At 42.0% G+C, this 12,518-nt stretch overlaps 1 protein-coding gene across 1 annotated transcript in view; it reads right to left on the bottom strand.

Annotated features, from left to right (window-relative positions):
• The window catches only part of KNTC1 (kinetochore associated 1), a 1,377,837-nt gene that overhangs the window by 1,032,199 nt on the left and 333,120 nt on the right, over positions 1 to 12,518 (bottom strand). Inside the window, exons 25-27 of the mRNA XM_053701768.1 lie at positions 12,165 to 12,284; positions 11,937 to 12,080; positions 11,489 to 11,587 (exon numbers count right to left, since the gene is read on the bottom strand). Coding sequence (XP_053557743.1) covers positions 11,489 to 11,587; positions 11,937 to 12,080; positions 12,165 to 12,284 — 363 coding nt within the window. The remainder of the gene's footprint in view (positions 1 to 11,488; positions 11,588 to 11,936; positions 12,081 to 12,164; positions 12,285 to 12,518) is intronic.

The raw sequence follows: 12,518 nt of genomic DNA, 5'->3' as shown, positions 1-12,518 counted from the left end.
ATTTATTTCTTGACACTGACAGCAGTGTTAAAGCTATGCTCACAGTTTGACTTTAAGAGGGCTCGGTTTTGCAGAGATTCGCATCTCAGCTTCCTGTTAGTGTTTTTGCCACCTCTGTGTTCGCGCTTTTTACTTTGCGCTCTTTGTAAATAAAGCAGGACACATGATTCACTGTCTCTTCCGCTCTCAGTGTTCAGAGCGGCATCGGCGGTACTGGTTGTGTTTAGGAGACCGGCAAGGTTATTTGGCAAGCTGTTTTTTCTTTTCTCCAAATGCAGGGCAGGTAGGGCACCTAAGTTTGCTGAGGTGTAGAGGGCCTTCATTGGGGTTTGTCTTTTTGAGCACAGTATCGCTCGCTGTGAGTTTAAATTTTAAAGTGATAATACTTAGAAAGAAAAGCAAATAAAACTTTTTTTTCTTCTTCAAATGACAGTGAGTCCACGGATCATCATAATTACTGTTGGGAATATCACTCCTGGCCAGCAGGAGGCAAAGAGCACCACAGCAAAGCTGTTAAATATCACTCCCTTACCCACAAACCCCAGTCATTCGACCAAAGGGAAAGGAAGTAACATAAGGTGCAGAGGTGCCTGAAGTTTATAGAAAAATAAACAGTGTAAAAAATAAAGGGCGGGTCGTGGACTCACCATGTAAAGAAAGAAATTTATCAAGTAAGCATGAATTTTCTTTTCTTTCTAATGACACGGTGAGTCCACAAATTACTGTTGGGAACCAATATCCAAGCCAGAGGACACGGATGAAAAGGGAGGGGCAAGACCATTAACCTAAACGGAAGGCACCACTGCTTGAAGAACCTTTTTCCCACAGAAGCTTTATTTTGAAGGCCCAAGAAGAAGAAACAGCCCTTGTAGAATGAGCCATGATTTTCTCAGGAGGCTTCTGTCCAGCAGTCTCATATGCCAGGCAAATAACACTCCTCAGCCAAAAAGAGAAGCAGCTGAAGCTTTTCGGAACCTTACGCTTCCCAGTAAAAACCACAAACAAAGAAGAAGACTGGCGAAAATCCTTAGTCTCCTGCAAATAATATTTCAACGCACGAACCATATCCAGGTTCTGCAACAAACGCTCCTTATAAGGATTAGGACACAAAGAAGGAACCACGATTTCTTAATTAATATTCCTATCAGAAACCATTTTGGGAAGGAAACCTAAGGCAGTATGCAGGACCACCTTATCAGAATGAAAAATAAAATAAGGAGATTCACACTGCAGTGCTGAAAGCTCCCAAACTCTTCGAGCCGAAGAGATAGCAACCAAAAACAAAACCTTCCAAGATAACATTTTAATATCGAAAGAATGCATAGGCTCAAACGGAGCCTGTTAAAGAAATCTAAGACCCAAATTAAGACTCCAAGAAGGAGTAGCAAACTTAAACATAGGCTGGATTCTAACCAAGGCCTGACAAAAAGACTGAACATCTGGCACATCTGCTAAACGCTTGTGCAACAATAGATAAAGCAGAAATTTGACCTTTCAAGGTACTTGCAGATAAACCCTTCTCCAGACCTTCCTGGAGAAAAGACAAAATCCTAGGAATCCTAACTCTACTCCAACAATAACCTTTGGATTCACACCAATACAGATATTTACGCCATATCTTATAATAAATTTTTCTAGTCACAGGCTTACGAGCCTGAATCATAACTGACTCAGAAAACCCATGCTTAGATAATATCAAGCGTTCAATCTCCAAGCAGTCAGCTTCAGAGAAACGAGATTTGGATGAAGGAAGGGCCCCTGAAGTAGAAGGTCCTTCCTTAACGGAAATCTCCAAGGTGAAGAGATGACATCTCCACCAACTCTGCTTACCAGATTCTGCAAGGCCACGCCGGTGCGATGAGACTCACCGATGCCTTATCCTGTCTGATCCAAGCAATGACCAGAGGAAGAAGAGCAAACGGAGGAAACATAAGCAAGACTGAACTCCTAAGAAACTGCCAGAGCATTAGTACAGCCCGAGGATCCCTTGACCTTGACCCATACCTTGGAAGCTTGGCATTTTGGCGAGATGCCATGAGATACAAGTCAGTCTGTCCCCACTTGAGAATCAAGCTGGAAAACACCTCCGGATGAAGTTCCCACTCCCCCAGATGAAAAGTCTGTCTGTTCAGAAAATCTGCTTTCCGATTGTCCACCCCTGGAATGCGGATCGCAGACAAACAGCAGTTGTGAGCCTCCACCCACTGAATAATCTTGGCTACCTCTGTCATGGCCAAGGAACTCAGATTTCCTCCCTGATGATTGATGTAAGCCACTGAAGTTATATTGTCTGACTGAAACCTGAAACTGGGGTGAAGCTAGTTGAGGCCAGGCCAGAAGAGCATTGAAGATTGCCCTCAGCTCTAGAATATTTATGGGAAGAATCGACTCCATAGACCCTGAGCCTTCAGCGAGCCCCAGACAGCTCCCCATCCCTGCAGACTGGCATTCGTGAACACGATCACCCAGGTAGGTCTGCGAGAGAAGATCTTGAGACAACCACCACAGAAGAGAATCTCTTGTCGCCTGATCCAGAACAATTCAAGGAGAAATCCGCATAATCCCTGTTCCATTGTCTGAGCATGCATAACTGCAGAGGCCTGAGATGGAACCGAGCAAACAGAATAATGTACCTCCATACACTGAGCCACTGACGGCCGAGGAGAGGACTGAAGGGCAAAACAAGAGTTGAAGATCTTTGTTCTTCTGACCTCTATCAGAAATATCTTCATCTCTAGAGAATCTATTATGGTGCCAAAGAATACCACTCTTGTAGCTGGAACCAATGAACTTTTTCCTAAATTCACCTTCCATCCGTGGGAGCGCAGAAAAGACAACTCTGTGTGGGAGTTTACTTGTTGACGCCTGAACCAGAATATCATCCAGATAAGGCGCCACTGCAACACCCCGCAACGGAAGCACCGCCAACAATGCTCCCAGGACCTTTAAGAAAATTCTGGGAGCCATTGCAAGACCAAAAGAAAGGGCCACCAATTGAAAGTATTTGTCTAGGAACGCAAACCTTAGAAACTTGTGATGATCCCTGTGGATGGTAATATGCAGATACACATATTTTAAATCCACAGTAGTCATGAACTGACCCTCCAGAACCAAAGGAAGAATGGAACGAATAGTATGCATCTTGAATGATGGAACTCAGAGGAACTTGTTTACACATTTGAGATCTAGAATTGGTCTGAAAGTTCCCTCCTTTTTGGGAACCACAAACAGATTGGAATAAAAATCCAGACCCTGCTCCTGAATTGGAACAGGAACTATAACTCCCAGGTCGGAAAGAGCCTGAACACAATGTAAGAACGCCTCTCTCTTTATCTGGACTACAGATAAACTTGAAAGGTGAAACCTGCCCCTGGGAGGAAAATTCTTTAACTCCAACTTGTATCCATGGGACACCACGTCCACCGCCCAGGGATCCGGAACATCCCGAACCCATGCCTGAGCGGAAAATGAAAGTCTGCCCCCCACAAGATCCGCTCCTGGACAGGGGGCAGACTCTTCATGCTGACTTTGAGTCAGAGACAAGCGTCTTAGATTTCTTCCCCTTGCTCCAAGACTGATTGGACTTCCAGGAGGACTTGGACTGTTCCTGCGTGGGAGACGAGGGGGAAAGCTTGTCTGAAAAGTTATGAAAGGAACGAAAATTACACTGGCGACCCTTCCTCTTATTCTGAGGGAGAGAATAACCCTTACCTCCCATAATGTCTGAAATAATCTCAGCTAAGCCCGGCCCAAACAAGGTCTTACCCTTGTAAGGAATAGACAAAAGCTTAGACTTAGAAGATACATCCGCAAACCAAGACTTCAACCATAAAGCCCTGCGAGCCAAAACAGCAAAGCCAGAAATCTTTGTTCCAAACTTGATGACCTGCAAAGAGTCATAGGTGATAAAAAGAATTAGCCAACTTAAGATCCCTGCCCTGATCCTATCCAGGATCTCCTCAGGAGACGTATCCGCTTGAATAGAATCAGACAGCACATCAAACCAATATGCTGCCGCGCTAGTGACAGTAGCAATACACACCGCAGGTTGCCGTTGCAACCCCTGGTGAACATACATCCTTTTAAGCAACCGCCTACAACTTCTTATCCATAGGATCCTTAAAGGAACAGCTATCCTCTATGGGAATAGTGTTCCTCTTGGCCAAAGTGGAAATCATTCCCTCCACCTTGGGAACTGACTGCCAAGACTCCTTAAATGAATCAGCAATTGGAAACATTTTTTTAAAAATCAGAGAAGGGGAAAAAAGAATCCCAGGCTTCTACCAGTCCCGTGCAATAATCTCAGAAGCACGACCTGGAACAGGAAAAACCTCCTCTGCTGAAGGTACATCAAAATAATTTTCAGCTTACCAGATTTCTTTGGAGTGACTACAACCATAGCATCAGAGACATCCAAGGTAGCCAAAACCTCCTTGAGTAGTACCCGGAGGTGCTCAAGTTTAAACCTGAAAGTTACCACTTCAGCATCAGAAGAAGGAATTATACTGAGTCTGAGATCTCCCCCTCAGATGCTACAGAAGAATCCTCCCCCTCAGATCTATGAGAGGAACAATTCGACAGAGCCCCACCTGATTCAGATACCTTACTCCCTTTTATGCTTCCCCTGTAACATAGGGAAAGTCGCCAGGGCATCAGTTACCGCAGAGGATATCTGGGTAGCAATGTCCTACAAAAAAAAAAAAACAACTGGAGTAACAGATAAAACACTGGGCACTGCATGAGTAGACACTAAAGGATGGAACGTTTAAGAAGAAAGCTGCAGCATATCCTGGACAGGAAACCCCTGAACAGCATCCGTCTTAGCTAATGATGGCTAAGATTAAAAAAGTCTAATCCTATAATGTAATGTCCTATCAATACATGCTGAACAAAAAGGGATTGGAGGTTCCACATTAGTGTCAATGCCTAAGCTACATGTAATAACTTGCCCAGACCGGAACAGAGCTCCGGAAAGGCGACCAATCTGCCCGGCAGCTGGGCAGTACACAGATATGGGAAGACTTACTCCCCCCTATAGACCCGTGGAAAAAATGAAAGTCTGACTAATCCTAATCAGGCATTCAGGATATGGCAGCACCAGACATGGAAGGCACAGTGAGAGTGAAAAACCCCACCAGTTTCCAAATGCTCAAAAGCCACCACAGCTCTACTGAAGAGACTGATGTGGAACACAGCTAGACCCCAGAAAAAACAGAACCTGCTCTGCTTTTAAAATAAAATCTTGATTGAAGAATCTTTAGACACCTTAAAACTTTACCACCTCCTTGCACAGGCAAAGAGAATGACTGGGGTTTGTGGGTAAGGTAGTGATATTTAACAGCTTTGCTGTGTTGCTCTTTGACTCCTCCTGCTGGCCAAGAGTGATATTCCCAACAGTAATTATGATGATCCGTGGACTCACCGTGTCATTAGAAAGAAAATGAAATAAAACTTCTTTTTTTTTTCACAGTACTATTACTCTTTGAACTCACATCGAGCGATACTGTGCTCAAAAAGACAAACCTCAATGAAGGCCCTTCTACACCTCAGCAAACTTAAGTGCCCTACCTGCCCTGCGTTTGGAGAAAACAAAAAAAACAGCTTGCCAAATAACCTTGCCGGTCTCCTAAACACAACCAGCACCGCGATGCCGCTCTGAACAATGACAGCGGAAAAGACAGTGAATTATGTGACCTGCTTGATTTACAAAGAGCGCAAAATGAAAAAGCGTGAACACAGAGGCAGCAAAAACACTAACAGGAAGCTAAGATGTGAATCTCTGCAAACCGAGCCCTCTTAAAGTCAAACTGTGACCATAGCTTTAACACTGCTCTCAAGTGCAAACATAAACAAAAAAATAAAGACCCATTGCTCCAACAAAACCAAGCAAAAGGGACCTTTAACACATAGCAGAATAAACTGAGCCACAAATAAAGAAAAAAGTTAACCCTTTCCTATATATAAAGGAGGGTTAACCTTATGTCTCACACATACATATCCTGTGCCTGCAAACTACAAAAATAAAAACCCTACTAAACCTAATAATGCATTTTTTGTTTTGCTAAATAGAAAGTACAAGTCTCCAAACCTAGAAGACAAAAGCACTTACCTGCACATCCAGCTGTCCGGCAGGTAAACAGCATACTAGGCGTGAAAGGACACATACTCCTTACAGAGACCTGTAAAAAAAAGAAAGAACAGAGTAACTAACTCTGGCTTTCAATACCATGGGCAGCAAATGTTAGAAAACCAAGAAAGGACTACCTCACAACTTTCAAACTGCTTTAAAGCCACCACTACTCTACTGCAGAGATTGACATGGACTACAGCTATACTCAAGAATCTTGCTTGTAGCGAAAATCATTTTTTTTCTTCAGACACCAAACTTCACCTACTCCATTGAAAGAGGCAAAGAAAATGACTGGGGATTATGGGTAGGAGAGAGACATTTAACAGCTTTGCTGTGGTGCTCTTTGCCTCCTGCTGGCCAGGAGTGATATTCCCACTAGTAATTGAATTACGTAGTGGACTCTCCATATTAGGAAAGAAAAAAAAAACTCTTTTGGAGGCCATGTTCTTAAACCAATACAATGTTCTTGAGAAATAAGTTCTGAATCCAGAGGTCTGGGACAGACTGAAGCTAAGCCTCCTGATTAAAAACTGCCCCTAGCAGGATTCCACTCTTACAATACATTTCCCTGCTTACTTAGAGAGAAGGAGTGGTATTTAAATGCTGGAGTCTATGTGCGTATGCTATTAAAATAGTAGATTTGGAGGTGGGAACTGACTTCTTATCCTGTTTGGGCTTGTTCCAATGAGCATTACGTCCCCAGAGTAAAACCATAGAGCCTTGCTGTGAACAGAGGTGTCTGTTCTTAATATCTTTATCATGAAAGTTTCATTTTGATTTGAGAGCCCTTTAACAGCTATTTATTTTACTATGCAGGACATACCATGCATCTACCAATAGTTTAGGATTTTACAAACGCCATCAAGCTGTGTGGTCTCACTTCCAAAAATAAATGGGGGGTTTTTATTTTTCTGTAGACTTCCTGTCTTGAGGAAATAAAGCTCCTTTATTTCTAGTAATAGTATAAATCTTTTTTCCTTTGAAAAAGAATATACAATAATCTAGATTTTAGACACCATATTAAACATTCCAGGATGTAAGCCACAGGGACCTGGCTACAGACATGCTTTTGACATAGATCTTTATAATATTAAATACAGCATCACAAATAAAATAATTTGTATTCTGAAGAAAACAATAGTTATAACAGTGAGATCAGAAAAAAACTGTTCTGAGAGACTGGAAATATTAGAAGTAGTTAGTTTGAAAATTTAACCAGTATGTAGAAAAAAGGATACACCTTAATCCTTTTTTGCAAGGTTTGAAACAGAAACACCCAGTTTAAATCATTCCTTAGCAATCAAGTCAGTCACTTCAGGGGTTAAAGTGTTCTAATTCTGTCTCTAAGAATTCTTTAAAAAGAGAACCATGTGTAAAACGTAAACCAACTTGTAAAGGCACAATCAAGGATCAATTAGCTGCAGCTGGGTTCAATTTTTAAAACCTTCTGCTTGCTAGGTAGCTGAGCTAATCATTAAACTACTACAGCTGGCTTGGCAGAAAGAGTCTGCCTCCCTAAGACTCCCATTATATATTTGTGTACAAAGCAAGGGTTAATTTAGATATTCTGTCCCAGGGCCATATATACATATTAAAAAATCAAAAATGCCAACAATATGGCTATATGAGAGTCTATATAAAAAACCATTTAAGCGCATAAGCAAGGGGAATACGGAGTATCTGTCCCAGGGCTATATATACACATACACATATATAGATAAGCTTTTTAACATTTTAAAAGTGCCCATAATCGAAGCTATATGAGTGTCTGTATATAAAAAACTAATTATGCTTACCTGAAATTTTCATTTCAATCTGTGGGAGTCCACTGCTTCATTCATTACTTGAGGGAACCCAGCCAAAGGCCTAAATACCTCCCACTCCCCTCATCCCCCAGTCATTCTGCCAAGGGAACATGGAACAGTAGGAGAAACATCAGGGTATAAATGGTGCCAAAAGAACAATATTAAATTTAGGTCGTTCCCCCCCCCCCCCCCGTGAAACGGGCGGGAGCAGTTGACTTCCCAACAAATGGAAATGAAATTATCTGGTAAGCATAATTTATGTTTTCCATCTTAATGGGAGGAGAGTCCACTGCTTCATTCATTACTTGTGGGAACAAATACCCAAGCGCTAGAGTACACTGAATGAAGAAAACTGGAGAGTAAAAGGAGGCGGACCCTATACTGAGGGCACCACAGCCTGCAGAACCTCTCTACCAAAAGTTGCTTCCGCCAAAGCAAAAACATAATATTTAAAATGTAGCAAAAGAATGTAAAGTAGCCGCCTTACAAATCTGCTCTATAAAAGCCTCGTTCTTAAAGGCCCAAGAAGAGACCACAGCTCTAGTTGAATGAGCTGTAATCCTCAGAGGAGGCTTATGTCCCGCCGTCTCAATGCAAAACGGAGAACACTCATCAGCCGAAAGATAAGGAAGTCGAAGAGGCCCTCTGATCCCCACGCTTCCTGGAAAGAGAACAAACAAATAAAGAAGTTTGTCTAAATTCCTACGTGGCATGAAGATAGGACTTCAAGGCACAACCACATCCAGAATTACGCTGAAAGGAACCACAATCTCTTCATTAGTGTTGTGAATTGACACAACCTTAGGAAGAAAACCTAACTTGGTTCGTAGAACAACCTCATCAGCATGAAAAGTCAGATAAGAAGGGACACATTGCAAGGAAGTGATCACAGATACTATGCGTGCAGAAGCAATGGCCCGTAGAAAAGGAACTTTCCAAGACATAGTTTAATGTCCACGTCATGCATAGACTCCAACAGAGCCAGTGCAACACCTAAAGAACAAGATTCAAACTCCAAGGAGGAGCAACAGATCTAAACCAAGGTCTGATCCTAGCAGAGCCTTAACAAGTGACTGCACATCAGGAAGCTCAGTAGACCTCTTGTGCAGTAACACAGGCAGGGCCTAAATCTGACACCTCAAGGGACTTGTAGAAAAGCCCTTCTCCAGTTCATCCTGGAGAACAGAATAAGTAGGTAATCCATACCATATGATAGATGCGACGAGCAACCAGCTACGAGCTTGAATGAGAGTAAAAATAACACTCTCAAACCACCCTCTCTTGGCTAGGACTAACCGTTGAATCTCCACGCAGTCAGCCTCAGAGATCTAGACATAGATGAACAAAAAGACCTTGGTAAGCAGATCCCTGCAACAAGGTAACTTCCACAGAGAAGATAACATCCCCACTAGTCCGCGAACCATATCCTTCGTGGCCAAGATGGAGCAATCAGTATCACTGACGCCTGCTTGAATCGAGCCACTAAACTAGGAAGTAGTGGTAACGGCCGTAAAAGATAAATTAGATTGAACCTCCAAGGCACCGCTAATACATTTGTAAGCTCCGCCTGAGGATCCCTGTACCTCGACCCATATCTAAATAACTAGGTAAAGAGATGCCATAAGATCTTCCTCGTGCAAATCTCTGTAAACACTTGGGATGGAGAGACCAATCCCCCATATTAAAGTATTGTCTGCTGAGGAAATCCGCTTCCCAGTTGTTCACACATGAATGTGGATCGCTGACAACGAACAAATGTGGGTCTCCGCCCACTCCAGAATCCGAGATACTTCCCTCATAGCTAGGGAGCTTCTCGTTACCCCTGATCGTTGATGTAAGCCACTGAGGATATATTGTCTGATTGGAATCTGATAAACTGGGACGAACCCAGCAGAGGCCAAGCCATCAGAGCATTGTATATTGCCCGAAGATTCAAAATGCTGTCGGGAAGGAGCTTTTCCTCCTGAGTCCATAGGCCCTTCCAGACAGACTCGCAACAGTAGTCACAATCACCCAGGATGGTCTTGGAGAATGCCACGTTGGCCGGGATCAACCCCGGGTCAACAACTTGGAGGCAGTTATGCTCCCCACTATACCAGCTAGACCAAACAGAAGATCAATAAACTGGAAGTGCTGGTCCAGGAACGCAAACTCTAGGAACTGGAAGTGGTCCTGGAGGATTGGTACATGAAGGGAGCATCCTTCAGATCTATCATGGTCATGATCTGCCTTTCTCGAATGAGTGGGGAATGGACCTATTGTCTCCCTCTTAAACAAAGGGACATTTAAAACTTGTTTAAGCACATCAGGTCAAAATCGGACGGAATGATCCCCCCTCCTTTGAAACCACGAAAAGGTTTGAATAGTATCCCAAACATCTCACTGCGATAGGCACCGGGACAATAACTCCTAAGAGAACAGATCCCGTACGTACCCCAGAAAGGCTGAACTGCCCTTGGGTGGCAGAGTTTTGAAACCAATCTTGTGACCCTTAGCTATGACCTACAGGTGCACGTCTTACCAGATCTTACCAGAATCTATGCCGTGGAACAGGAACATGGCCTTTCAAGTGTGACAGGTTAGTAGCATCGCTCCTGAAATGGATGTGAGAGCAGAAAGCAGGCAGCAAAACTCGTCAACACTGATTGCTTGTGGAGCTGTTAATATAAGTCAGGATGGTTTCGCTGAAGAACTCCCCCTGCATCTCCGAACTCTAACTTTCACCCATGCTCTCACTGAGTGGCTGACAGGGCTACTTAAAACTCCAGTCCCATGCCGAAGAGTACTACCCTCCATAAGAGACTACTCAGAATCTTTCGACACTGCTCTGCCAATCTCCTGTGACGAAAGGCAAAGAATGACTGGGGGATGAGGGGAGTGGGGTATTTAGGACTTTGGCTGGGGTGTCTTTGCCTGCTCCTGGTGGCCAGGTTCTTGGTTCCCACAAGTAATGAATGAAGCAGTGGACTCTCCTCGCATTAAGATGGAAATATAAAACATATTTACACACTCGTTCACCATCAAGCAAATAGCGGACAGCCAAACCAGTACTGAAACATAAAAGCAAAGGTAATTGACTAGGAGTATAATGTAGATCTGTAAAGGGAGGCAGAAGACAAGTCCCCTGCAACCTAATTTACAGAGGGCCTATTAAGGATTTCCCATTAGGCGAAACTATCGAATCACAAACCATACCCCAAATACATCCCTCTGACAAGCACTGTAGTATGAGGAGAACAGGGCTTCAACATAGACTGAAAACCCCTTTTACTGAAAAAATCATGCACACCTTCATACTTCAACCACCTCCAACGGAGGCAAAGTAAAGACTAAGGTAGACTTTGCCTCCTCATAGTGGTAAGAATGTAATTCCCATGAGTAATGGATCATGGACTCCCGCCACAAATATTAAAGAAATACAGTCTATATATATATATATATATATATATGTAAATAGTGCATGATTTAATTTCACATTTTAGCAAACCGGCTCAAAAAATAGAGAGATATACTTTTTTTAAATAAATGAATTTTAAAATGAAATCATACTTACATCAGTATCAGTCATGCAACCTAGCACTGCCATTGCTTTAGCTTCCCATGCAGTTTCAAAAAATGATGCAGACCGAGAACTGCAGCGTTCAAGTAAATCCTAAAAGAATAAATTAATATGAAAATATAAAACTCAGGTACCCATATCATGTACTATAAACATTTTACAAAAAAAACTGTCCAATATAAAATGATATTTAAAATACTTCCTATAAACAAAAACAACAACAACAATGAAGAGCAGTGCTATGAAGAGCTAACAATATAGGGGACGTACATTTTTTTCTTTTAAATTATATTAATACCCACATTTTTAACAAGAATTATTGAAGCATAATTAAAAAAAAAACATTTTTTTCAGAGTAGCCAAGAGAAAAAGAGAAAGTAAAAGACAGACAAAGCAGGGGAGAAACAAAAACTATCCTTTTTTTAAAAAAAAATTGCATTACCTTAATATACTGAAGTAGTAGCTCTTCCTCTTGAAGGTTGTGCTGATACATGTATGGTCTGATAACTTTTTCTAAGGTTACTGGAATGAGCTCTGGAGCTAAAACTCTATCCAGCATGCGAAAAACAATAGTCGTCGTGGTTTCCTAAAAGTAAATTCAGCATAATCTATTAAAATGCGATAAGAAAGTAAAGTTTATTTTCAGATTAAACTTTAGGAAATGCTTTACCTTTTCAAATTCAGAAAGTGCAAGCTTGCAATTATATTTTCTGTAGAGGTCAACTAATTCTTGTAGATTAGTTACAAGCTTCATTAACTGATGTACTTCCTCACAGTCACCGTCTTCCTTCTAAAACCGACAGAAAATAGGTTTCAAACTTGTGTTCAGTAAGCATGTTAAGAATTCAAAACTATTTGTCCCGTCACAAAAAAGGAGGTGGCTTAGTCCTGAAAATCAAATTAATCTTTAAAATGCAAATATATAAAGTAGGTCAAAACTCAACAGCATCTCTGCAACATGTTCTACTCTTACAATATCATAGAGTGCACAGTTAAAGGGAAAGTCAAGTCAAAATTAAACTGA

Source organism: Bombina bombina, chromosome 2 (genome assembly GCF_027579735.1).
Source record: "Bombina bombina isolate aBomBom1 chromosome 2, aBomBom1.pri, whole genome shotgun sequence".
NCBI classification, from domain to species: Eukaryota; Metazoa; Chordata; class Amphibia; order Anura; family Bombinatoridae; genus Bombina; species Bombina bombina.
Note: the sequence above shows the minus strand (reverse complement) of the source record. Positions and strands in the feature narration are given on the sequence as shown.